The 23,547-nt window shown below is 37.3% G+C and overlaps 1 protein-coding gene across 3 annotated transcripts in view; it reads left to right on the top strand.

Annotated features, from left to right (window-relative positions):
* The window catches only part of atrn (attractin), a 108,906-nt gene that overhangs the window by 44,165 nt on the left and 41,194 nt on the right, over nucleotides 1-23,547 (top strand). The window contains exons 15-24 of one of the 3 annotated variants that reach the window (XM_057859582.1): nucleotides 2,062-2,243; nucleotides 5,761-5,980; nucleotides 6,047-6,232; nucleotides 8,229-8,474; nucleotides 8,551-8,688; nucleotides 8,764-8,857; nucleotides 10,310-10,362; nucleotides 19,243-19,337; nucleotides 19,414-19,492; nucleotides 21,828-21,982. In XM_057859582.1, coding sequence (XP_057715565.1) covers nucleotides 2,062-2,243; nucleotides 5,761-5,980; nucleotides 6,047-6,232; nucleotides 8,229-8,474; nucleotides 8,551-8,688; nucleotides 8,764-8,857; nucleotides 10,310-10,362; nucleotides 19,243-19,337; nucleotides 19,414-19,492; nucleotides 21,828-21,982 — 1,448 coding nt within the window. Of the gene's footprint in view, nucleotides 1-2,061; nucleotides 2,244-5,760; nucleotides 6,233-8,228; nucleotides 8,475-8,550; nucleotides 8,689-8,763; nucleotides 8,858-10,309; nucleotides 10,363-19,242; nucleotides 19,338-19,413; nucleotides 19,493-21,824; nucleotides 21,983-23,547 lie in introns of all 3 variants that reach the window. The other 2 variants (XM_057859581.1, XM_057859580.1) reach the window with 2 other exon arrangements.

Raw genomic sequence — 23,547 nt, 5'->3', positions numbered from 1 at the left:
TCCTCTTAATGGGTTGCAACAAAAACCCGCACCCACTGCGGCCCTTTGTGGAATAGTTTGCCCACCCCTGATCTACAGTTACGAGTCTGAATCTTTTGCAAGTCAACTCCATTTCTTTTGTTGTCATTTTGAGTCTATACATTCCTGATAGCGTAAGTATAGCGAAAGTATAAACAAACAAAACAAACAACAAAAACAGTCTTCTTTTTCATTACAAGCAGGGCCAATGGCGGGTGGTATTTTACCGCAACATGTAGAGGCGAAAGTAAAAAGTCCAAATAGTCCAAATGGATTGGACGTTTATCGCCATCGGTGGCACTCAGTGTTGGGCACGTTACTTAAAAAAGTAATTTGTTATAGTTACTCACTACTTCTTCCAAAAAGTAATTGAGTTAGTAACTGAATTACTCTTTTGTAAAAGTAACTAGTTACCAGGGAAAGTGACTATTTCCGTTACTTTAAAAAGAAGTTGTTGTATGTCAAAGAATTTGAAATTTTCTGAGCAGTATTCGAGTCAGTTGAATAGAGGAGAACAGACAGGTAGTTGTGTTATAGAACCTTGTAATATTTGTTGCACCTCACCAGCAACAGATTTATCCTACCCTTGAAGTGCAACAAAAATAAACAGATTTGAATTGCTTATCACAGACAGCTTTGCCCCGGGACATGAATTACGCTTTACATGCACGTTCTTTCGATTAATTTTGACCAACTTGAAATAGTGTTTATATCGCCACCTCGTAAAGGACAATTTTTCCTCTGAATGCTCTGCCATCATATCCCTCTGCATCTGTTTTGCGTGTGTGTTTGCCGCACGCGCTGTTCCGGTTTGTGTGTGGGAAAACACCGGTTCTGATTTTTTATTTTTATTTTTTTAAATTATTGAACAATAATCTTACATACATACATATAAACATACATATCAAACAACAGTAATACAGAAAAACCAGCTCACCTAGAAAAAGTCCTTATCAACAATATTTCCTCTCACTTAGTAAGACATACAAAATGAATAAATTATATATAACCGGCTTTGAAGTACGTGCGCTATTAGGCTCGAGCGTTTACGTCACAGAATGGGGGATCACGTGAAATTAGACAACAACGCAGCCATATTGGAAGTAGGTCTGGCTCGCGGGACATTGAACTTTAACTTTCCAGTTCGATAAAGAGACAAACTTGTTGCTAAGGTGAAGAACAGATACCTGTATGTGATCAAACTTAAGGATGTGAACAATGTTGACCCTTACGAGCAAGCCGAAGACAAATGGAGTAAAGATGTCGACGGGCTTCCACAATTAGGCGAAATGGACATTCTGCTGTATTTATTGTTTGGTGTATGTTACTAAACTCATCAGCGATTCCGAAATTACAAATCGCTACAAAGCTACGAACAGTTTTGCTGCAGATGCATACAGAACCTGCACATTATGACCGTATCAAACGGCAACTCCATCGTTCTTGCAAAGGTTGGCTATGTGTGTTTACTATTTTCATTGCCATGAACCTGAGTCTTGGATGACAAATAAACAGAGCAGAGTAGACTTGCTACGGCTGGTAGTTTCTTTAATTTATTCAAAGTAAGTAACGGACCGCTTTTGACAGTCAGTAACGGTAACGGCGGAAAAAATAATTAGTTAGATTACCCTGTTACTGAAAAAAAATAACGCCGTTATGTAACTGTGTTATTTATAACGGCGTTATTCCCAACACTGGTGGCACTGAAACATGATTATTCAAAGCTAGCCGTCCTACTAGCAAACATTATGTCACAAGACATTCCCTTCTATCGCCACAGAATATTGTGTTCTATGGCTATATGAACGCAGAACTAACAAAAACAAAGATTAGATTCCCATCTTTCATCATGAAAAAACTTTCTATTCTTTTTCGTTCTTTAGTCATGAGCGGTTGAAGATCATAAACAATATTGTTTATATGTCTCTGGTCATGAATGAGTTAAGATGCATTTGATGTCTATCACTGTCAATGATTTAGTAAGTTACTTCGAGTTTGGAACATGTGGTACTATTAAACTGAAATGGGGTCGTGTGCTTACAGCGAACGTGTGCGGCGAGGGCTGGCACCTGGTCGGCAACTCGTGCCTGAAAATTCTGCCGGCCAAAGACTCTTATGATAATGCCAAGCTGGCGTGCCGTGGTCAGAACGCCGTGCTGGCCTCTCTTACCACCCAGAAGAAGGTGGACTTTGTCCTGAAGGAGCTGCAGATCATGAGCGCAGAGGTAAAAGTCACAAGATTGGCTCTTTTGTAGCTCCCATTCTAGACACGATCAATCAATCCTAGAATTACAGTGGAACAGCAGAGCGTAATTGGTGCGGCTTTTGACCAAGATGGAGCTCTTTACTTTGTTTACCGACGTGAAGGATCCACGGAAATTGATTCGCAGACGGGAAAGGTTTGCCGATAGTGCGCTTTTATGGCCGTGAAATTGACGCCCGGGAAAAGTTTCCTCTCGCAGTGGTTTTTTGTTGTTGTTTTCATCGTTATTGGAGGAAACTAAGGGTATTTTTGTACACGGCTGGAATGTTCCGGTATGTCCTGAAATGGAAAGCGCTTCAGGGATGAGAGAGCGCTTGAGAAATTGGCATAGCATTTTACTTTTTCAGTGCTATTGACGATAATAGATGTCAAATTGTGGCTCTTTTCTTCCTTGAGCTGTGAATTTAGGTTGTCTGTCTGTTGGTATTTAGTTTGTCTCTAGTAGATGCCCAATCCCTTTAAAGCAGTAATGTGAAGTAAGGTTGGCCAACCATGTTTTTGAATAATATCAATGGCTAAACAGTTATAAGCATATTTTCGTTATTTTTTTTAACGCAACCCTTCCAGATTCTTTGCTTAACCTATAGCAACGCCCTTGACAACGAAAATGCTTTTCTTCTGCAATCTTCGGAAATCTTCGGAAATTACGTCACACCGGGAAGTGCGAGGGAAGTGCGCCATAGAACAGTATTGTTTGTTGCATTGCTTCTCGATAAGATTCCACGGCGGTGTGTAGCGATGTTTTGTTCTCACTCAAACGAAAAGTTGTATGAGTGGCCAAAGGATAGCAGGGCACGTAAACGGACATCTTTTGTTCGCACTAAGCGAATGAATTTCACGCCATCATCGAGTAGTGTTCTCTGCTGCAAACACTTCGAAGATGCCTGCTTCCTTTACCGGTCTGCTTATGATCTAGGATTTGCCAAAAAGTAAGTGTGATTTTTGGATAGATGACTGATGACTTTGTCAAAGCAGAGCTGCCAACTGTTGTGGAATGAACAGTATAAGCTAGCGACGTTAGCCGAAAGTTAACTCGTGGCAATCCCCGATCATAGTTGTTATTGCATCCGCTAGGTTAAGCGTGTTTAAATTGTGCGTCATCTACGATCTTGTCCAAAAGGGTTAATCCACTGTCAATCGGGAAATGGGTGTGGATGTGCATATAAATGGGTCGGCGTCGCAGTAATTCACGGTCACGTTGCAGTAAGAGACACACACCACGGTGAGTTTGTGCACATTTATTTGTATTTGTATCATGTATTTCCACCTTCATGCTTCAAGCATTGCATTGCATTTGTACGGTTCGCCGTTTCTTTCACGGTGATCGCTTGATAGCCCTCTAGTTTGTGTTTTACGTACAAGAGCCACTGACTGGTGACAAGTGTTGCTTTTAATGTCTGGCAGCGAATCAGCGAGCGCGCAGGTCACGCAATGAATCATGGGAAATGTAGTCTCGGGACAACACTGAAGTGGTGCTTTGTAATCTGTTCGCTTGTGTGAAAAAACTACATTTCCTCACGCCATTAGACGCCACTTCCTCCCGAGAGCCCCGAGCCGTGCTGTACTGTTAGCTCCATGTGTTAAAAAAGAAACGAAGTTATCAGCACGTCGTGTGTTCGATACATTTGTAAACAAAAAGCTCATAACAAGACACTATGCACAATCCGTTTAAGAGACGCTGGAGTAGTAGGAGGCGAGGAGGAGATCAGCGAGAAGCAAAACTTCGCGGTCGAATGTGGCGGCAGTCCGCTATTATTTAGTTTTCTTATTGTTGCCACAATAAAGTGGAGAAAGCCATCAACGACTCATCTTTTTTCCCACCAACATTTTTATATTATTATTTTATATGCACGAGAGCTGCCGGATCTGCCAAAATGAACATGAAGTCTGACTATTATTTTTTTTAACAATGTCATCAGATAGACAAAAACATAAAATTATGTGCGAATGCCTGCATCTTCTAATCATGAAAATAATAACAGCCTATATCTTACCAATGTTGTAATCTCGATGGGTCTTGTATCCATTCCATTTCAGGTAGTGGAGGCACATTGTTTGCATCCTGATTAGCGTCTGGCTAATACATGTTAGGTCCAACATAAAATTCCAACCTCCTCTTCTTCCTCCAACTCTTCAAAAACTTGGATCTCCTCCCTTGCGCTCGATCTATCGCTTATATCGCTGTTTGAATCATTGTTTGAAGGGCTTTGTATGGCGGCCGTATGTATGGAGCTGCCATCGCTGTTCCCGGTGTGACTTCCGGGTTCGTCCCCTTTCAGGCTCGAACTTCGAAAAACGCAATTATTTTGTCAAATATACAACATATAAATGATTTTTTCATGCTTTATTTGTTGGACAATGTTTAATTACTTTAATTGTGACCCTATTTGGCATGGTATGAAATTACTTCACTTTACTGCTTTAAAGTGGGCAGCGTTGTTCTTGGCAGCTGTTTTATGGTTCGATACCTATTAGTCTTAGTCATATTTTAGTCATTTAAAAATGTGTCTTTGTCTAGTTTTAGTCAACGAAAACTCAAATTTCGTCTAGTTTTTGTCGACAATTACTCAAAATGCTTTCGTCTATAAACTTCAAACGTTTTAGTCCTTAACAAATAAAGTAATTAAAGATTTCCAACAATTTCGAATGAATATTGACGGACGAGCACATAATCGTAGACAAAAGCGGATTTTAAGGGGGGGCAGGCCCCCCCAGTGGTCGAAAAGTTTAATTGCATGACTTTCCTATATATATAAAAGTTGTTAAGCAATAAAACTGCAACAAAAATTAACAAAAAAATATATTTTTATAATGGGTCAAAATTATTTTGTCGAACAGATCATGTGACTAGCACCTTAAACGGTCATTTGCTTTGCATAAAATTTTCAAAGAAAAAAAAATAAAAAATAGGGGAGAGCAATTTTATTTTTCTAATGATTTTTTTCTTTGATTGAAAATTTTTTTTTTGGATTGAAGCAACTGTTTTTGGGATGTAATGATTTAGAAACAAATGTTCTACCCATAGTATGGCCCAAACACAAAAAGGATTGCTTCAATCAAACTTTTTCAATGAAAAATTAAGTGTTCGAATGCAAATTTTTTCGCATTCCAAAACATTTTCTATGATTGAAATTTTTTTTTTTTTGATTGAAGTGATTTTTCTTTTTGAAAATATGTATAAAATATATATATATAGTAACTAATAAATTTAAAATAATTGTTGGGCTGACATCGATGGCATGTGACATCCAATCCACTTGAATTGTCTTCACCTATTTTAAATGGATTAGGTGTCTGAAACATGATAAACATAATAATACAATTTAAATAAATAAATAAAGCTGAATATACTGAAATACTGTACACATGTAAATATAAATGTGTAATGGCTTAATTACCTTTTAGAAATATAAAAAGTCCTGGAAGACTATACTGTAAAAGTTGAGAGTTTAAAAGACGTTGTCATCACTGCTCATCAGCACAAGGTGATGGTGACTCCCTGGGTGGGCCTGCGCAAGATCAATGTGTCGTACTGGTGCTGGGAGGACATGTCTCCGTTCACCAACACGTCGCTACAGTGGCTGCCGGGCGAACCCAGCGACGCCGGCTTCTGCGGCTACCTGGCCGAAGCCGCCTCCAGCGGGCTCAAGGCTCAGACCTGCATCAGTCCCGTCAACGGAAGCCTCTGCGAGCGCCCAGGTGGGTCCAAAACCCTCCGGAATGACCCTCTGCTTCGCTCGGCACTCAAATGCCGCTTTTCTGCAGCCAACCACAGTGCCAAACAGTGCCGCACGCCCTGTGCCATGCGTGCCACCTGTGGCGAGTGCACTAGCGGCAGCGCCGAGTGCATGTGGTGCAGCAACATGAAACAGTGCGTGGACTCCAACGCCTACGTGGCCTCCTTCCCCTACGGCCAGTGCATGGAGTGGTACACTTTGAGCACCTGTCCGCGTAAGCCCACTTCTTTGTCAAACGTTTGAAAATGTTGCCGTATTTTGCCTAACTGTCTTAATCCTTTTTCATCCCGTCTTCAGTGTTTAAACCAGGGATGTCAAACTCATATTTCATATATATCATATATCTGCTTACGAGGGCTGCTACGATTAAACAGCAACTAATCCATGAACAAATTAATCAACATCTATTTTGATAGTCAATGAATCGTTAAAACATCGTTGACCTGAAAATGTCCAAATTGTCTGTTTTGAGCCTCTTAATAGTTGTCTTATATGTTTTCTGTTTTAACCCCTTCAGACCTGAGCATGCTGCTGAAGGACATGACGAGTTTGCGTCTCTAAATCAATAAATGCACTGAATGTAGTTGCTATTGCCGCTTCTGGGAGATGATTGGACGAAACTTTACCCATCGAAATCAAATCATGAGGTTTAGCACGCCCTCTTTGCTATTTTTAGCTCTTCCAAAAGGCAAACGTATGTCCTCATTTCTCATAAAAAACATAACATTAAGATTAAAATTACCCATTAAAAGCATGAAATATCCCCGACCAAAAAATTGCATTTTTTTCTGGTATTTGAGTAGAGTAAAAATCTGTGATTTTTTTTTTTTTTTTTGCCCAGCAGAGAAAATGAGGGTCTGAAGGGGTTAATGTTTACTTTAAGTAAAAGGAAAATAATAAATAGTGGTTTAAAGAAACTAAATATTCCCATAATTATTTATTTTTGTAAATGATTATTTTATTTGAATTTAAAATGGGAAATAATCTATTCTTTTAATAAAAATAAGGGGGAAAACGGTAAATATTAGATAATTTTTTACATTTTATTTTTTTATTAAAAAACAAAAAGGGGGAAACAATCTATTTTTATTACTTAAATTATTTAAAAATTTATTTTAAACTTTAAAAAAAGGAAGTAAGGTAAATAGTCTCTAAATTTGTAGTCCTCGATCTTTTAACGAGTACAACAGAAATTTTGTTTCAATTTTATTTAGCTAGAAACATGTAGTCGATTCATATAATCCAGTTTCACGGGCCTCACAGAATGACGTAGCGAGCCGCTTATGTGTGTGATTCCAGTGGTTTAAACTTTGAACATTCTATTTCGAAACCGCATGCGTTCAGAAATGTCCTAATTGTTTCAACCCATTGGCTGCCATTGATGTTGTTTTATATCATGTTATTAAACTGAATTTTTACTTGAAGTTTACAAATTTACACTTTTATTACTATTAATTAATTACATTTTTTATTGAATATTTTTTTTCACACCAACTAAATTTGGTTGTGATTATAACTTTTATCCATTATGTAAATATTTTCATGATTTTTAAAAATAATTATTGTTAGACTATTTTCATTGCTACTTAATCATACTTTTTTAAATTTAACGTTTACACAATTTTGGGTATCGTAAAACAGTAAATGGACTTATACTCGTATAGTGCCTTTCCACCATCAAGGCACTTAAAGCGCTTTGACACTATATGCTCACTTACCTACTGATGATGCAGCATCAGGAGCAACGTGGGGTTCAGTATGTTGCTCAAGGATACTTAGACGAGTGCACCAGGGTGGGAAATCGAACCAGCAACCTCTGGCTTGGGGAACGACTGCTCTACCTCTTAGTTATGCCATCCGACAGTATCATAAACCAAACTTGTGAATATCTGAAATTTTACTTAGCTTTAAATTTTGTTTAATTAATGTTTGTTTTTAAAATTTGACAGTTTTATAAAATTTTATTATGTTCATTATTTTGTAAAATATTAAATCGTGAAATATTGAAAATTTTACAAGGTTATTGAAGGGTTTCTAAAAATGTACTTGTTTTTTCATGAATTTCGAATTCAAATGACTGATTTTCAACCTTAAAAAAACTCTCGGCCATCATTCACTGCGATAGACGTCCAGTCCATCTGGGAGGGGCGAATGATCATTCATAGCACCCTCAATGGCACTGAAATTGTCGATTGTGAATTGCGGAACAGCGGAGAACTGTTCGGGCTACCGAACATGCGGCCAGTGTCTGGAACAGCCGGGCTGCGGGTGGTGCACGGATGCCAGCAACACGGGCAAAGGCCAGTGCATGGAGGGCTCGTACCGAGGCCCCTTCCAGACCTCTGTGCCGGCGCCTTCCACCCTTCCAGGCCTCCCCGTCGACCCGCCGCCCGCCCTCAACGCCAGTATGTGCCCCACCGAGGCCCTCTACAACTGGTCCTTCATACACTGTCCAGGTCCGGCTAAAACCCATTATCATACTGCAAAAAAAGATGCACATTATTTTCAAATTGCACTTCCTCTTCTCTTAAGCGTGTCAGTGCAACGGGCACAGCCGCTGTGTCAACCAGAGCGTGTGCGAAAAGTGCGAAGACCTTACTACCGGACGTCACTGCGAGAGCTGTGTCTCTGGTTTCTACGGCGACCCCACCAACGGCGGTGGCTGCCAACGTCAGTAGACTGCTCTTAAAAAGCCATATCCCATTCTTACCACGTTAACCGGACCTCTTTTTTTTTTTGCCACAGCGTGCAAGTGTAACGGCCACGCCAGCATGTGTAACCCCAGCAACGGCAAATGTTTCTGTACTACTAAGGGCATCAAAGGAGACCGCTGCCACCTGTAAGTTCTTGCCTGCCATCGATGGAAGTAGATATCCAATACATTTTGATTGAAATAATCTAGCTTGAAAAATTTCAGTATTAACATGACAATTTTCACTTATTTACATGATAAAATTCACATTTTAGCATGATTGAAAAAAGTTTCAAATTACAGCGTGATATCAGTTTTTACCGTGTTATTTTTTTCTTTTTAACGTGACAAGCTTTGTATTTTCACATGAATTTGATTTTAGCGTGATAAGTAATCTTTGTAGACTAGTGTCTTTTGCAGACATGCAGCAGTCATTGACACTGAACAAGTATTATTGTAATATATAATCTTTTCAATTTACTAAATTTATTCAAAATGGATTTGATTTATCTATTTTAAATGTATTTTATTGTGTATTAATTTCATCAACCCAATCAAAATCTGTTACTAACAATGGCACGGAAACATTTAATTATTTTAGACAATTATTATTATTATTATTTTTTTACGTTATTTTTTCATTTAAATCGAATGAATGAGAACAAAAAGGTTGTCAGGGTTTTATTATATGGTGACTCTGATTTGGTAATAAAATAAGTACAGTAAATTTGTAAAATAACTCTGAATTCACTTTGCCAGCCCTAATATGGTAATTATACGGAGTTCTCTTAAAAAAAAAAAAAAAGTTCTCTTAAAAAAAATAAATAAATAAATAGAAAATAATAATAATGAGGGGGTTCGGGGCTCTTGCATATCCAAAATCTTTCGCAATCTTTACCCATTTGGTGGTGGTTCCTGGCCAAAGATTGTTATAGAGAACGCATACTGCCCAAATGCTGTCATAGTGGCTGGCGCCTGGACCAGTAAAACATGAGCTTCAAATGGGACTTGGTGAACTCTGGGTTACGTCAACATCACAATATTTAGTTTCTTTACAGTCTATGATCAAAGCCAAATTATCCAGAAACAGGAGCTCTTAGCAATTTTTTTTAATGTCATGACGTGGAACTCCTCCAAATTCCTTTAATTTTCAACCTGATGTTTATATTTAAAAACAAAATACCGGTAGGATGAATTTAGAAAAAAAATAGTTTTTGTTCTTGACCTCTATGTGGTTGTTATTTTCACTTTGTCTTCTCTTGTTCCACGAATTCATACCTCCACGCGGTCCCCACTACGCATTTTTGTCACGCATGGCCATTTAATAAGCGCCATTGCGGGCACCATTTTAAGGCCCAGCTTGACTTTTGGCGACCACACGCTGAGAAAAACTCGCTGGCGCACAGCGGGTCGGACATTACGCGTCTGTTCATTAACGCCCGTGGATGGATTGTGATTACTTTTTAACACACGCTGAACAAATAATGTTAATGCTCATCTTTTGTTTTTTGCTTCAGTGGAGCAGAAGGAAGTAACGATGATTTTTGTTTATCCCTCATAACTTGGGCTCGGGTTTTCACTTTTGATTTATTCTTCCAGGTGCGAGCTGGAGAACCGTTACCAAGGCAACCCGCTCAAAGGCACCTGCTACTGTAAGTAGCGTTCAAACCAATCATCAGAAATGTTCTAATTTTAAATAATTTGGTAAAAAAAAATCATTAGATTATTACTGTGACACCTTTCATGTAAGGTAAATTAATCATCTTCAAATTTTATGTAGACATATTTGCCCAAGTGCACTTCAACCCCTGAAATGATCACAACAATAAACCCAGTATTTCTTCAATGTATGGAGGTTTTAACTGTTATATGAGGCACTAATTTAACTAATTGGCTGCCATTGACACTGCCTACAGTCAAACTAGATTGGACATCTAGCCCTGTCAATGGCACTGAAACGTGTGCATTCACGACCGATATGGGTTTTTCAGGACTGTTACTGAATATTAGTAGTTAGAGGGGGCAATAACCGATTTTTGGAGTTGATATTCATTTGCAGTAAAAGTTTAGAAATTGACGTAAAAAAAATTATCACAAAGAGATCCCCAATTTGGCCAAATTTCAGAATTGGCCGATATGGATGTGTGATACATCATTGGAAAGCTTAAAATCTCAATTTTCTGGGGGAAGAAAAAATTTGAACAGGAGGGCATTTTTTAAATAAAAAAATGTTTTTTAAAAACAGCAAAACCCTATCTGGAGGCGAGAGCACGCGAGAGCAGAATTACAGACGCCACGACTTTAACGAGATATTATCACGTACTTACCTTGTTTCGATCCACAAACTCCATGTAGCATGTATCACCGAGTGTCAAAACACAGCTGTGAATGGCCACAGCTTGATTTTTTGGGGATTTTATGGTTAGAAACATGGTAATATAACAAGTGTCGTGATGTAGAAACGATGCAGACAACAAGGAGTGGTCGAGATGTTCTTTTTCATGTATTTACCCTTTTAAACATTATTTTTCAATTTTTCTTTGCTTGGATCGAATATTTATCATCTAAAATATTGGGGAAAATGCGACGGTAACAAAAAAAATACAATTAAGCGATAGTTATGTTGTAAATATACGTGACTTTTTTACAGACGCCAATTTTTTCATTGTGACGTAAATTGTTTAAAAGTTATGCGAGTGAATAATTTATAAAGTTTTTTTTTTTTTTTTAACTAAATACTAAACATCAATTAATGTTTCTAAGCTAAAAAGGACAGCCATTTTGAATAATAAATATGATTACTTACCTTCTTTTTATGGCTAGGTTGAAACAAAAGTGGTTGCGCGACGTCTGTAAAAAGGGGTTTCCGGGGTAAAACGGACAAATTAAAAATAGTTCGGGGCCTTAATTCGCCATGAATCTGCTATTGCAGCATATGGACATATTGTTCTATCAAACACAACAGTTCTTTTGGCTTAAAATACAGCAGTTTATTTTAAAGAGGGGTGCAAGAGCAGAAACTTTTTCAGTCTTGTCTGTGTTTGTATGAAAGTATACATATATACTTTGTGTTTATATATATATATATATATATATATATATATATATATTAGGGCTGTCAAAATTATCGCGTTAACGCGCGGTAATTAATTTCTTAAATTAATTATGTTAAAATATTTGACGCAATATACGCACATGTCCCGCTCAGAAAGTATTCTGCCTTTTGGTAAGTTTTACAGCAAGGCTTTTTGTGCTGTCCAACAGCGAACTCTTGTGGTCACAAGTATGGTTGTTGTAAAGAATGTACATATTATGTTTGTAAGCGAAATGTTATATTTTTTGTATGAGACGCTTTTTGTTTATGTTTAGTGAACCTGTATAGCGTGCTAAGCTAACGTTGTTGTTAATGCAAATGCTTGTGTACTTTTATTTTGTAGTTTTACGACGGTCTAAAGAGGACAATGGTTTGAGGCCATTTTATTAATAAATCAGATGAAAAAGGAAGAAGTCTAATTATTAAGGCGTCGTTCACAAGCTGTCTAGCTCTGGAAAAAGTAGATGCTTCGGAGTGAGGACAGCATAGACAGATTTAAATGACAGTAGAGTGAAATGCCCACTACAGTCCTTATGTACCGTATGTTGAATGTATATATCCATCTTGTGTCTTATCTTTCCATTCCAAGAATTTATTTTACAGAATATATATATATAGTTTACAGAAAAATATGGCATATTTTATAGATGGTTTGAATTGCGATTAATTGCCCTGATATAACAATTAACAGCCCTAATATATATATATATATATATATATATATATATATATATATATATATATATATATATATATATATATATATATATATATATATATTAGCCTGTCAAACGATTAAAAATTTTAATCGAGTTCATTACAGCTTAAAAATTAATTAATCGTAATTAATCGCAGTTCAAACCATCTATAAAATATGCCAGATTTTTCTGTAAATTATTGTTGGAATGAAAAGATAAGTCACAAGACGGATATATACATTCAACATACGGTACGTAAGTACTGTATTTGTTTATTATAACAATAAATCAACAAGATGCCATTAACATTAATAACTAGAGGTGTGCAAAATTTCAGATTCTTAGATTATTCGCGATTCGGCCGTGGAAGATTCGAGAACGATTCACAAACATCCAAATTCCGATTATTGAAATATGCCAAGTAAAGCGAAAGTACAACACACTCAGCGCGCCGCGCGGTCTTCGGCACAATGAAGAACAGAGCGAGAGTAGCTAAACATCATGCTTCTCATTACCCGGCCCCTCGGGTAATGCCAATGCTCAACTCACGGCTCTAGCTCAACTCATGCCACGAGATAAAAAACACAACAACATACCTGACTGCTGCCGAAAAGCTGCTACAAAGTACATCCACATAACGTTACGGTAGTTGTCATTTATATAGGACTAGATGCGTTATAGATTCGATAGCAGCACATCTACAAAAAGCTAGATGCGGGCGTTAGTAAACGGTCGCCATCTTAAAGCAGTTCCCTGCAAGGCTGTTGTAGCGAACCTTCCAAGCTAACCTAATTAACTTTTTATCTAAAATACTCCCAAATCGGTAAAATATTGACTTGAATCTATCTTTAAAATAGTTTTAAAACTTTCACATGTCGAAAGTAGACAAAAGGGAAATTATGGAATAACGGGAGCAATTTTAACAACGTTCACGGTTGATTCACAACATTAAATTAATTGAATGTAGTTTAAAGCTGCTGATACAGAATGGGGACTGGAGTTTTTTTATTTACTGTTATTTTTGTATATTTGTTTACTGCTATATGTTACTTTGATACTGAAATAGTAGTTTGGTTTAGCCTGAGAGTATTTTTGAACAATTTTTGAACTAATGTACAAAACATTAAAAAAAAAAAGGAGGGGGGGTGCATCAATAATCGTTTTATAATCGAATCGGAGCCTCTGAATCGTAATCGTAATCGAATCGTTAGGTGCCCAAAGATTCCCAGCTCTATTAATAACATTCTCTTAAAGCGATCCATGGATAGAAAAACTTGTTGTTCTTAAAAGATAAATGTTAGTACAAGTTGTAGAAATTTTATATTAAAACCCCTCAATGTTTTCGTTTTATTAAAATTTGTAAAATTTTAAATAAAAAAAATTAACTGGTAACTCGCCATTGTTGATGTCATTACACCATGCTCACTCCCTAAACCCATAAAATCATTTGGACGCAAGCGCCAGCAGAGGGCGCCAAACAACAAAAAACAGGTAACAAGTAACAAGCGGGCATTATACTGCTGTCATTTTAATCTGAGCGGGGCAAGTGCGTTAATTGCGTCAAATATTTTTACGTGATTAATTTAAAAAATGAATTACCGCCCGTTAACGCGATAATTTTGACAGCCCTAATATATACATATAGGTGTGTGTGTATGTATGATATTATTTATGATATAAAACCACAAAAAAATTAAATGTGAAAATTTTGATAAAAATGATAGAACTCACCAAAATGCCTGTCTCCAACACAGTACAACTTCCTTCCACAAGAAGACTTCAGTGACTGGGTTATCTGTGTATTGCAGCTCATTCAGTTACAGTCTGCCTCAGAGAGCTACATTTTGGGCCAAAAAGCCAAAGCTGGGTTTTGCTTAGAACGAGAACCCAATCTTTTGTTTGGTTGTGCCCACCAGTGTTGTTAATCTTACTGAAAAAAAGTAATTAATTATAGTTACAAATTACTTCTCCCAAAAAGTAATTGCGTTAGTAACTCAATTACCTGAATGAAAGAGTAATTAGTTACTTGGCAAAGTAATTGGTGATAATTACTTTTTTTTTTTTTTCCTCAAAAAAAAAAAAAAAGAAAAAAAAAAATTTTGGGGGGGAAGGTTTTTGGTACAATTGGCCCGAGTCCAATTCTTTATCCTAATTTACCCTTTACCCTGAATCAACTGTTAAAAGTTGTTAAAATTGCTCCCATGATTGCATTAGTTCCCTTCTCTCTACTTTCGACATATGAAAGTTTTAAAACTGTTTCATCATTTAAAGATAGATTCAAGTCAAGATTTTGCCGATTTAGAAGTATTTTAGATAAAAAGTTACTTAGGTTCGCTAGGAAGGTTCTCTACAACAGAGCCGTCCTAAAAAGTCTACTGCTTTAAGATGGCGGCTGTCTACTAACGCATTTAGTGCCATGTCTGTCATTTTGCATCTAGTTATATCTATATACAGTACATGTGATATCTACCATGTCTACCATATCTACCATAACATGCGTGCGTAGTTTGTAGGCTATCGGCTACAACTATTGGAGCTACCTAGCATCGCGTTTGCTCGGCGTCACAACTTTCTTGCCTCCTCCCCACTCCTGCTCTGCTCTGTCGTCTCGGTGAGTCCGTCTCCCTCAGACTTTTCGACCAATGTAGTAACGCATAGTAACGCATGCCTTTCCGTCCTCAGTAACGGTAACGGCGTTGCCAAGATGAGAAAAGTAATTAATTAGATTACCCACTACTGAAAAAAATAACGCCGTTAGTAACGCCGTTATATTGTAACGCCGTTATTAACAACACTGGTGCCCACACACTAGTATATTAGATCCCGGTCGTCTACAAGAGCTGCGCAAAACGCCAGGAAGTTCATAGCTGCATTTTCATCTGAATATGCTTGAAAACGAACATAATGGATCGCGCCAAGCGGCCAGGCTGGGTTCACACTCGTCACGCCGCCTCAACTTGTCCCATTTTGGGCATTAAAATCTAAAATGTATATATTTTTTAATGTCTTTTATTTTGAAACCTAATCTTTCACCGGCAGCCCTACTAACCAAAATGAATTGGACGCCTATGTCTGTCAATAGCAGCCAAAGGGTTTAGGGCAGGGGTCCCCAAACTTTTTCCTGTGAGGGCCACATAACCCTTCTCTTCTCTGATGAGGGGCCGGGGTCAGTTTGTAACAGAAAAAGTGTGACGATTGCAAGAGTGCCTAAATGTAAAAATGTATTGTTTTTCAGAAAGCCACAATCAAATAACCCTTTCTGGATTCTTCACGGAACCAAAGTAAATAAAATAAAAATGATATAATATAATATAGTATAATATAATATAATTAGGGCTGTCAAACGATTAAAATTTTTAAGCGAGTTAATCACAGCTTAAAAATTAATCGTAATTAATCGCAATTCAAACATCTCTAAGATATGCCTTATTTTTCTGTAAATTATTGTTGGAATGGAAAGATAAGACACAAGACGGATATATACATTCAACATACTGTACATAAGTACTGTATTTGTTTATTATAACAATAAATCAACAAGATGGCATTCACATTAATATTCTGTCAAAGCAATCCCTGGATAGAACGACTTGTAGTTCTTAAAAGATAGATTTTAGTACAAATTATAGAAATTTTATGTTAAAACCCCTCTAAATGTTTTCGTTTTAATAAAATTGGTAAAATTTTCAATCAAAAAAATTAACTAGTAGCTCACCATTGTTGATGTCAAGAATTACACAATGCTCATGGTGCATAAAATCAGTCGCACCCAAGCGCCAGCAGAGGGAGACAAAAAACACAAGTAACAAGTGGACATGACACTGCTGTCATTTTAATCTGTTTGAGCGGGGCATATGCGTTAATTGCGTCAAATATTTTAACGTGATTAATGAAAAAAATTAATTACCGCCCGTTAACGCGATAACTTTGACAGCCCTTAATATAATATAATATAATATAATATAATATAATATAATATAATATAATATAATACAATATAATATAATCAGGGGTGCACATAATTTTTTTGCTTAGGTTCTCAGAGGAGGACCTGGAGATGTGACTTGGTCCTCATTGAGCTTGAGAGCCGACCCACCTGATGCGATAAATTTATGACAAGCTTTACTTAGAGCCAATTAACTTTGATTAATTATATTAACAGTTAATGCTTGATTAACATCAACTGGCACAACAAAATTGCCATTACTTTGAAGTGAAATGTAAAGAAATAAACATAAAAGCACCAATTCAAAATAAAGGGCATTATGCGGCTCCCACATTAACTCCAAGCCTTTTTAAAAGTGGGATGTCCTCCTCATAAGACCTCATTGAACGTGTATCTTTAGCTTTGTAAAATGCAAGCAAAAACACGTTTGTCAGCGCATGTCGCTGTTCATTACCTTTATTCCGCCCTATTCCGCCACATGTCCATAGGGCGAGTGGGGTCCTGTTTGACATCGATAGTTTGCTTAATTGCCACATGCTCTCTGTTTTTTTCGTGCTTTTCAAAGTTTGGATGGCTGAAATTCTTTGACCCTACATAAAATGCGTTGCTCTAATCGGCGACATTGGGATTCTCACGGCACATTTTGTACCGCATTTCCGTGCGAGCATCATTCACTTCTAGCCATGGTACCTCCTGTAGCCACTTTTCAGCAAAAGTCCTTTTTTTCGGTAGCTCCGGTGACGTCTCTGTCGTCTGTCTGTCTTTTGACGGGGGTGGGGGAACACGGAAGTAATTACTCAGTGTGGCCTGCCTCATCGACATTTTGAGAAGTTATTTTCTCGTGTCCGCCGCAAATAGTGGTCAGCCATCGGTACGCAAAAGCGTATGGAAGCCATTGAGGGCCAGCGCGTTTGTCTACGTCCAGTACGCATGTGCGGACCACTTATGTGCACCCCTGAATATAATATAAAATAATATAATATCATGTAATGTAATATAATATAATAATACTGTATTAATTAAATAGATAATAACCAAATAACCATTGCTCAGTTCTTCACAGAAAAAAGCCAGGACATAAATAACTCTATTGGGGAAAAAAAAAAAAAATTTTTTTTTTTTTTTTTTGTTTGTTCAGGGGGCCGGACCAAATGTGGCTGCGGGCCGTATCCGGCCCGCGGGCCGTAGTTTGGGGACCCCTGGTTTAGGGTATATTGTGACGACAAAATGTGACAAAAATGAAGAATGGCGCTGATCTGTGTTCTGAGTGTGACTGAAAGTCAACAGCAACTTTTTTGAAGATGCTTTTTTTTTTCTTCCCGGGTTGCCACTTTCTTTTTATAGCGACAGCAGCAGGTTAGCATCAAGCATCTCATTAAGCCTGAGGGTCCGCGTACATAACAATCTACGACAGTGACTCATACCTTCAAGGCGGGTGGCCATCATCGTCTCCACTTTCCAATATAAGAATCTCTTACTGCGATGATAAAATTCATTTTACTGACACTTTACACCACATACTTCATCTTCGGGTGCTTACAGATATTCCAAAATACGAAGATAAGAAAAATGAGATGACGCAATTTCTGGACAGATGGCGTGGCAATGCAATCTTGCTTGTGGTAACATTAGGGCTTAGCAATATGGCCTCAAAACAAAATCTCAGTTTTTTTTTTTACACCCAGAATTTGATTTCTAAGAAGGCAGAAAACTCAGTGGCTGCCATTGATGGTGCGAGATGGCCAATCCATTTTAACTGGGAGGGTTGAATGAGTGATCATTAAGCAGCCTTGTGCTGTATTCGATGTTGCGGTAGAAAAGTCGGAAGTGGTGCCCCAACGGATTTTATTATTTAGCTATACGGTCCAAAAATGGCACCCGAGCAGAGTATTTAAAAAAAGAAAAGGCTTAACCAACAGGCACCATAAGTCCGTAATAAATTAATCAGCCATGATGTGAACAGGTATAAAAATCAGGCTTGAGGATTTATGCGTATACTTGCTTAGATTATATCTACCAAATTTCATTTTGATTTGTCCATGAATAACTGAGGAACAGATTTAAAAAAAAGTTTACACACGAACAATGACAACTACAGCAACATACAACATAAGTGACGATTTGACAGGCCTTCAGCCTGTAATGATAAAAAAATAGTAATGCAAAATGTGAGCATGGGGAAAAGTCTGTTTTAGTATCATGTCGAAAAATTTGAAAGAGCCAAGATGTGAATCTTGTATTTCAATGTGTCAAATTGATGATTTTTGAGAAAGTTTTGGGGAAGGAAACATGAATGTGAAATATTATGTGAATACGCTCCAAGAGCAATGTGTAATTGAATGTTACATGAATGGTAATGACAGCAATGTGTAATGTTGGTAGTACTGTTCGTGGGATTCAATTGGAAGTTTTCGGTAAAAACAAAATATTGCATTTCTGGACAAAAATCGAAATATTTAATTTTTTTGGGTGTATATTTTAAATTTCAATGTGTAAATTGAATATGACGTAAATAGGAAAATGTGAATGGATGATGTTGCATGTGTTAATGGAATTTCATGGTTTAGTTTTAGTCAGATATGTGATGTTTTTTGAACGTTTTCAAATATATATTGAATGTAGCATTAATAGGAATCATGAATGGGTGATGTGGATGGGGAGGTTTTTGGTCAAAAATGATCCTTTATTGGTCAAAAGGTGTGAAATTGTTGAAATATGTGAAATATTTACCAATTATGTTCAAATAGGAATGTAACAGGAAAAAGTCATGCAATGCTGATTTTTCCTCAACCAGACACCTTGCTGATCGACTACCAGTTCACCTTTAGCTTGTCTCAGGAGGACGACCGCTATTACACAGCTATCAACTTTGTGGCCACACCTGAGGAGGTGAGTCTCGCACCATTTGCATTTTTGAACACCACTTGTCGCTTAGAAATATAATTTCCGTCTCTTTCCTTCTTAGCCAAATCGCGATTTAGACATGTTCATCAATGCGTCCAAGAACTTCAACTTGAACATCACCTGGGCTGCTAGCTTCACGGGTAAGCGACTAACTTCATTTTGACATTCATAATAAACCTCTGAAGTACTGAAATTAGGAACCATGACAGCAGAGGGACCTCTTTTGGATGCTACATTCAGACAGATTTGCGCGACGTGATTACATACAGTGGTTTGAAAAAGTATCTGAACTACTCTTTTCAGGAATTTCTCACATTTCTGTGTAAAATCACCATCAAATGTGATCTGATCTTTGTCAGAATCACACAGATGAAAAAAAGAGTGGCTGCTTTAACTAAAACCACTCAAATAATTATAGGTTCTCATATTTTAATGACGATAGCATGCAAACAATGAGAGAAGGGGGAAAATAAATAAGTGAACGCCTAAGGAGACCTAAAGAATAATTGAAACCAATTTTTACCAAACAATTTCAGTCGGATGTGTGCCCAATCACTGATAAGCGGTTTAAAGCTGCCCTACCCACTATAAAACACACACCTGATAAGAATTGTTTGCTGAGAAGCATTGTCTGACGTGCATTATGGCTCAGTCAAAAGAGCTGTCTGAAGACTTGCGATCAAGGACTGTTGATTTGTATAAAGCTGGGAAAGGAGACAAACCCATCTCTAAAAGTTTGGATGTTCATCAGTCGACAGTCAGAGAAGTTGTCTACAAATGAAGAGAGTTTGGCACTGTTGCTTCTCTCCCAAGGAGTGGCCGTCCACCAAAAGATGACACCAAGAGTTCAGAATACTCAGAGAGGTAAAAAAAGAACCCTAGAGTATCTGCTAAAGACTTACAGAAATCACTGGTACAGTCCAGTATCTCTGTGCACACATCAACTATACGTAAAACTATGGCCAAGAATGGTGTTCATGGGAGGACTCCACGGAAGAAGCCACTGCTGTCTGAAAAAACATTATTGTTCGTTTAATGTTCGCAAAAAAGCACTTGGACGCTCCACAGACGTTTTGGCAAAATATTTTGTGGACTAATGAAACCAAAGTTGAATTTTTTGGGAGTAACACACAACGTCATGTGTGGAGGAAAAATGGAACAGCTCACCAACACCAACATCAACACCTCATCCCCACCGTGAAGCATGGTGGAGGGAGCATCATGATTTGGGGCTGTTTTACTGCCTCAGGGCCTGGGCAACTTGCAATTGTTAATGGAAGAATGAATTCAAAAGTTTATCAGGATGTTTTCCAGGAAAACCTGAGGTCACCTGTCAGGCATTTAAAGCTAACAAGAAGATGGATGCTGCAACATGACAATGATCCAAAACACAGAAGTAAATCGACTTCAAAATAGTTTCATAAGAACAAAATACACATTCTGGAGTGGCCAAGTCAAAGTCCAGACTTGAACTCCATTGAGATGCTGTGGCATGACCTAAAGACAGTGATTCATGCCAGACATCCCAGGAATCTGACTGAACTACAGCAGTTTTGTAGAGAAGAATAGGCCAGGATTAGTCCTGATCGATGTGCATGACTGATCTGCAGCTACTGGAAGCATTTGGTTAAAGTTATTGCTGCCAAAGAGGGGCGGGGCACAAAATATAAAATAATATGGTTCACTTACTTACCATCCGCCATCCGCCCCTCCCCCCCCACCCCCGTCATTGTTTGCATGCTATCCTCATTAAATCTCTTTAATGATCTCTTAATATCTTTTGGTGGTTTTAGTTAAAGCACTGTTTTTTCATCTGTGTGATTTTGACAAACATCTGCTCACATTTGATGGTGATTTTATGCATAAATGTGAGAAATTCCAAAAGGTTCAGATACTTTTTCATACCACTGTATAAAGTCAATGCAGTTTCCGTGAATTGTGCGTGAAGGAGGTTTTTAAGCAACATGACAAAATTCTGCTACTTGCCATAGATGCGTTGTCGATGCTTTATGAGCCCCTTCCCTTTTCCGCTCTGGTTTTGCAAAGCAACGTCATATCCCTATGTATACATACTATAAATGTTTTTTTTTTCTTCCCCCCTCAAAATATTATCGTGCGACAACTAAACTTTGGTGACAAAAGCGATGCAAATATACTTCTTGCCTGTGGTCTGAATGTAGAATTTGAGTCACAGCAACAAGGGAGGATGAGTGGAATGGTGCAACTCAGTAAATCTGGCAACTTTTTATCAATTAGAAAAAACTTATATTATATACAAAATAAATATAAAAATAAATATACAATATTTTTTTGAATTATTAAATAAATCCAAATGGATTGGACTTCTAACGCCGTCAGCGGGAGCCAGTGACTTTAAAGAATGGCAATGAGTTAAAAAAAAAAATACAGTTTACTACAATGACACTAAAAAGGTGAGCAAAGCATTTTTGTTTGTCTTGTGGACGGGTCCAGCAGGCACGCAGAGTGGCGAGGAGGTCCCAATTGTGTCACGCAGCAACATCAGGGAGTTCAAGAACAGCTTCTCCAACGAGAACTTTGACTTCCGTAACAGCCCCAACATCACTTTCTTTGTGTACGTCAGCAACTTCACCTGGCCAATCAAGATACAGGTGAGAAACATATTAACTAGCGTCGCTCAACCGCAGCAAAACTGCACAAAAGCAGTTTTTCTATCTTGAATTAGAATGATAATGATCATGAGAGTAATCATAACAATGGTGACATGCTATCATACTAGATCACATATCAAAGTGCTTTTTAAAGTTTTAATTTCATATGCAGAAAGATCAGCTCTATGACCAACATAAAAAACCTATATCAAGTTTTTAAATGACGGAAAATGACCAAGAAAAAGCTAAGGAAAAAAAAATGAAGTAAAAGGACAGTTAAAAAAGAAAATGATGAAAGAGTATGTTTAAAATGAAATAATCTGACAAAATTACAAATAAATAAAAATTATAAAAAAGATAAAAGGTTGGTTAAAAAGAAAATGAAGAAATGTTCAAACAGACAAAAGTACCAAAGTAAAGAATATGACAACAAAAACTACATGAAACACAAATAAACCAAGCATAAACAAAACAGAAAATGACAAATCACAACATAAAACTAAATTACAAAAAAATGATATAAAATCATCAAAGTGACAATAAAAACTAAATGCCCAAAAAGAAAGAAATAGCAAAATACATCTACAAAGCAAAGAAATTAACCCCTTCAGACCCGCATTTTTTTCTGCTGGGCAAAAAAAAAAAGGTTCTTACACTACTCAAACACCAAAACAAGGTGCAATTTTTTTAGTCGGGGATATTTCATGCTTTTATTGGTTATTTCTAATAATAATGTTAATGTGTTTTTGATAAGAAATGAGTGCTTACGTTTGCCTTTTTGAAGTTGCGTTTTGTCTCAGCCTTTTTTAAAGAGCCAAAAATAAGAGGGCGTGCTTAACCTCATGATTGGATTTCGATTAGTAAAGTTTCATCCAATCATCCCCCAAAGTGGCAATAACAACTAAATTCAGTGTATTTATTGGTTTAGAGATGCGAATGAGTCATGTCCTTCAGCAGCATGCTCACGTCTGAAGCGGTTAAGATATATAGGCGTTAAATAAAAAGAATAAAATGAACGGGAATAAGTATAAACAAGAAAATTACAAACAAAATTCCTTTTTTGACCTCTGTGACCACACCTCATTACTCCAGCATTTAATCCCCTGTTCAGTAAGATATTTCAAACATATCCCGCAAATTTGATAATAACTCAGGAACAAATAAAGGGATTATCTTAAACTCATACATACAGACATACGGAACCGAATACATAACTTTTGCCTTTCCTAATTTTCACCTACTGGCAGAGGTAAAAACAATCACAAGAGAAAACTAAATATTGTATGCAAACACAATGTTATTTATAGTTCGTACCACTTGAAGAGCAAAGTGCTATACAGAAATATAACTTCAACAAAAGACAATGTAACCTAATAAATAATACAACATAACATAGATGAACTGTAAAACTTGAATATCAGGTGTATGAGAGTCATAGTGTAGCACAAAATCCACACTTTTAGTCCATGCGGGCTTGTTTTTGTGGGCACCATGTTTGTTTTGCAGCCCAACGTCCACGTGAAGCACATGAATAGGATTTTTGTGTACGCTGGCCCTTCAATGCG

Source organism: Corythoichthys intestinalis, chromosome 15, assembly GCF_030265065.1.
Source record: "Corythoichthys intestinalis isolate RoL2023-P3 chromosome 15, ASM3026506v1, whole genome shotgun sequence".
NCBI lineage: Eukaryota > Metazoa > Chordata > Actinopteri > Syngnathiformes > Syngnathidae > Corythoichthys > Corythoichthys intestinalis.
Note: the sequence above shows the minus strand (reverse complement) of the source record. Positions and strands in the feature narration are given on the sequence as shown.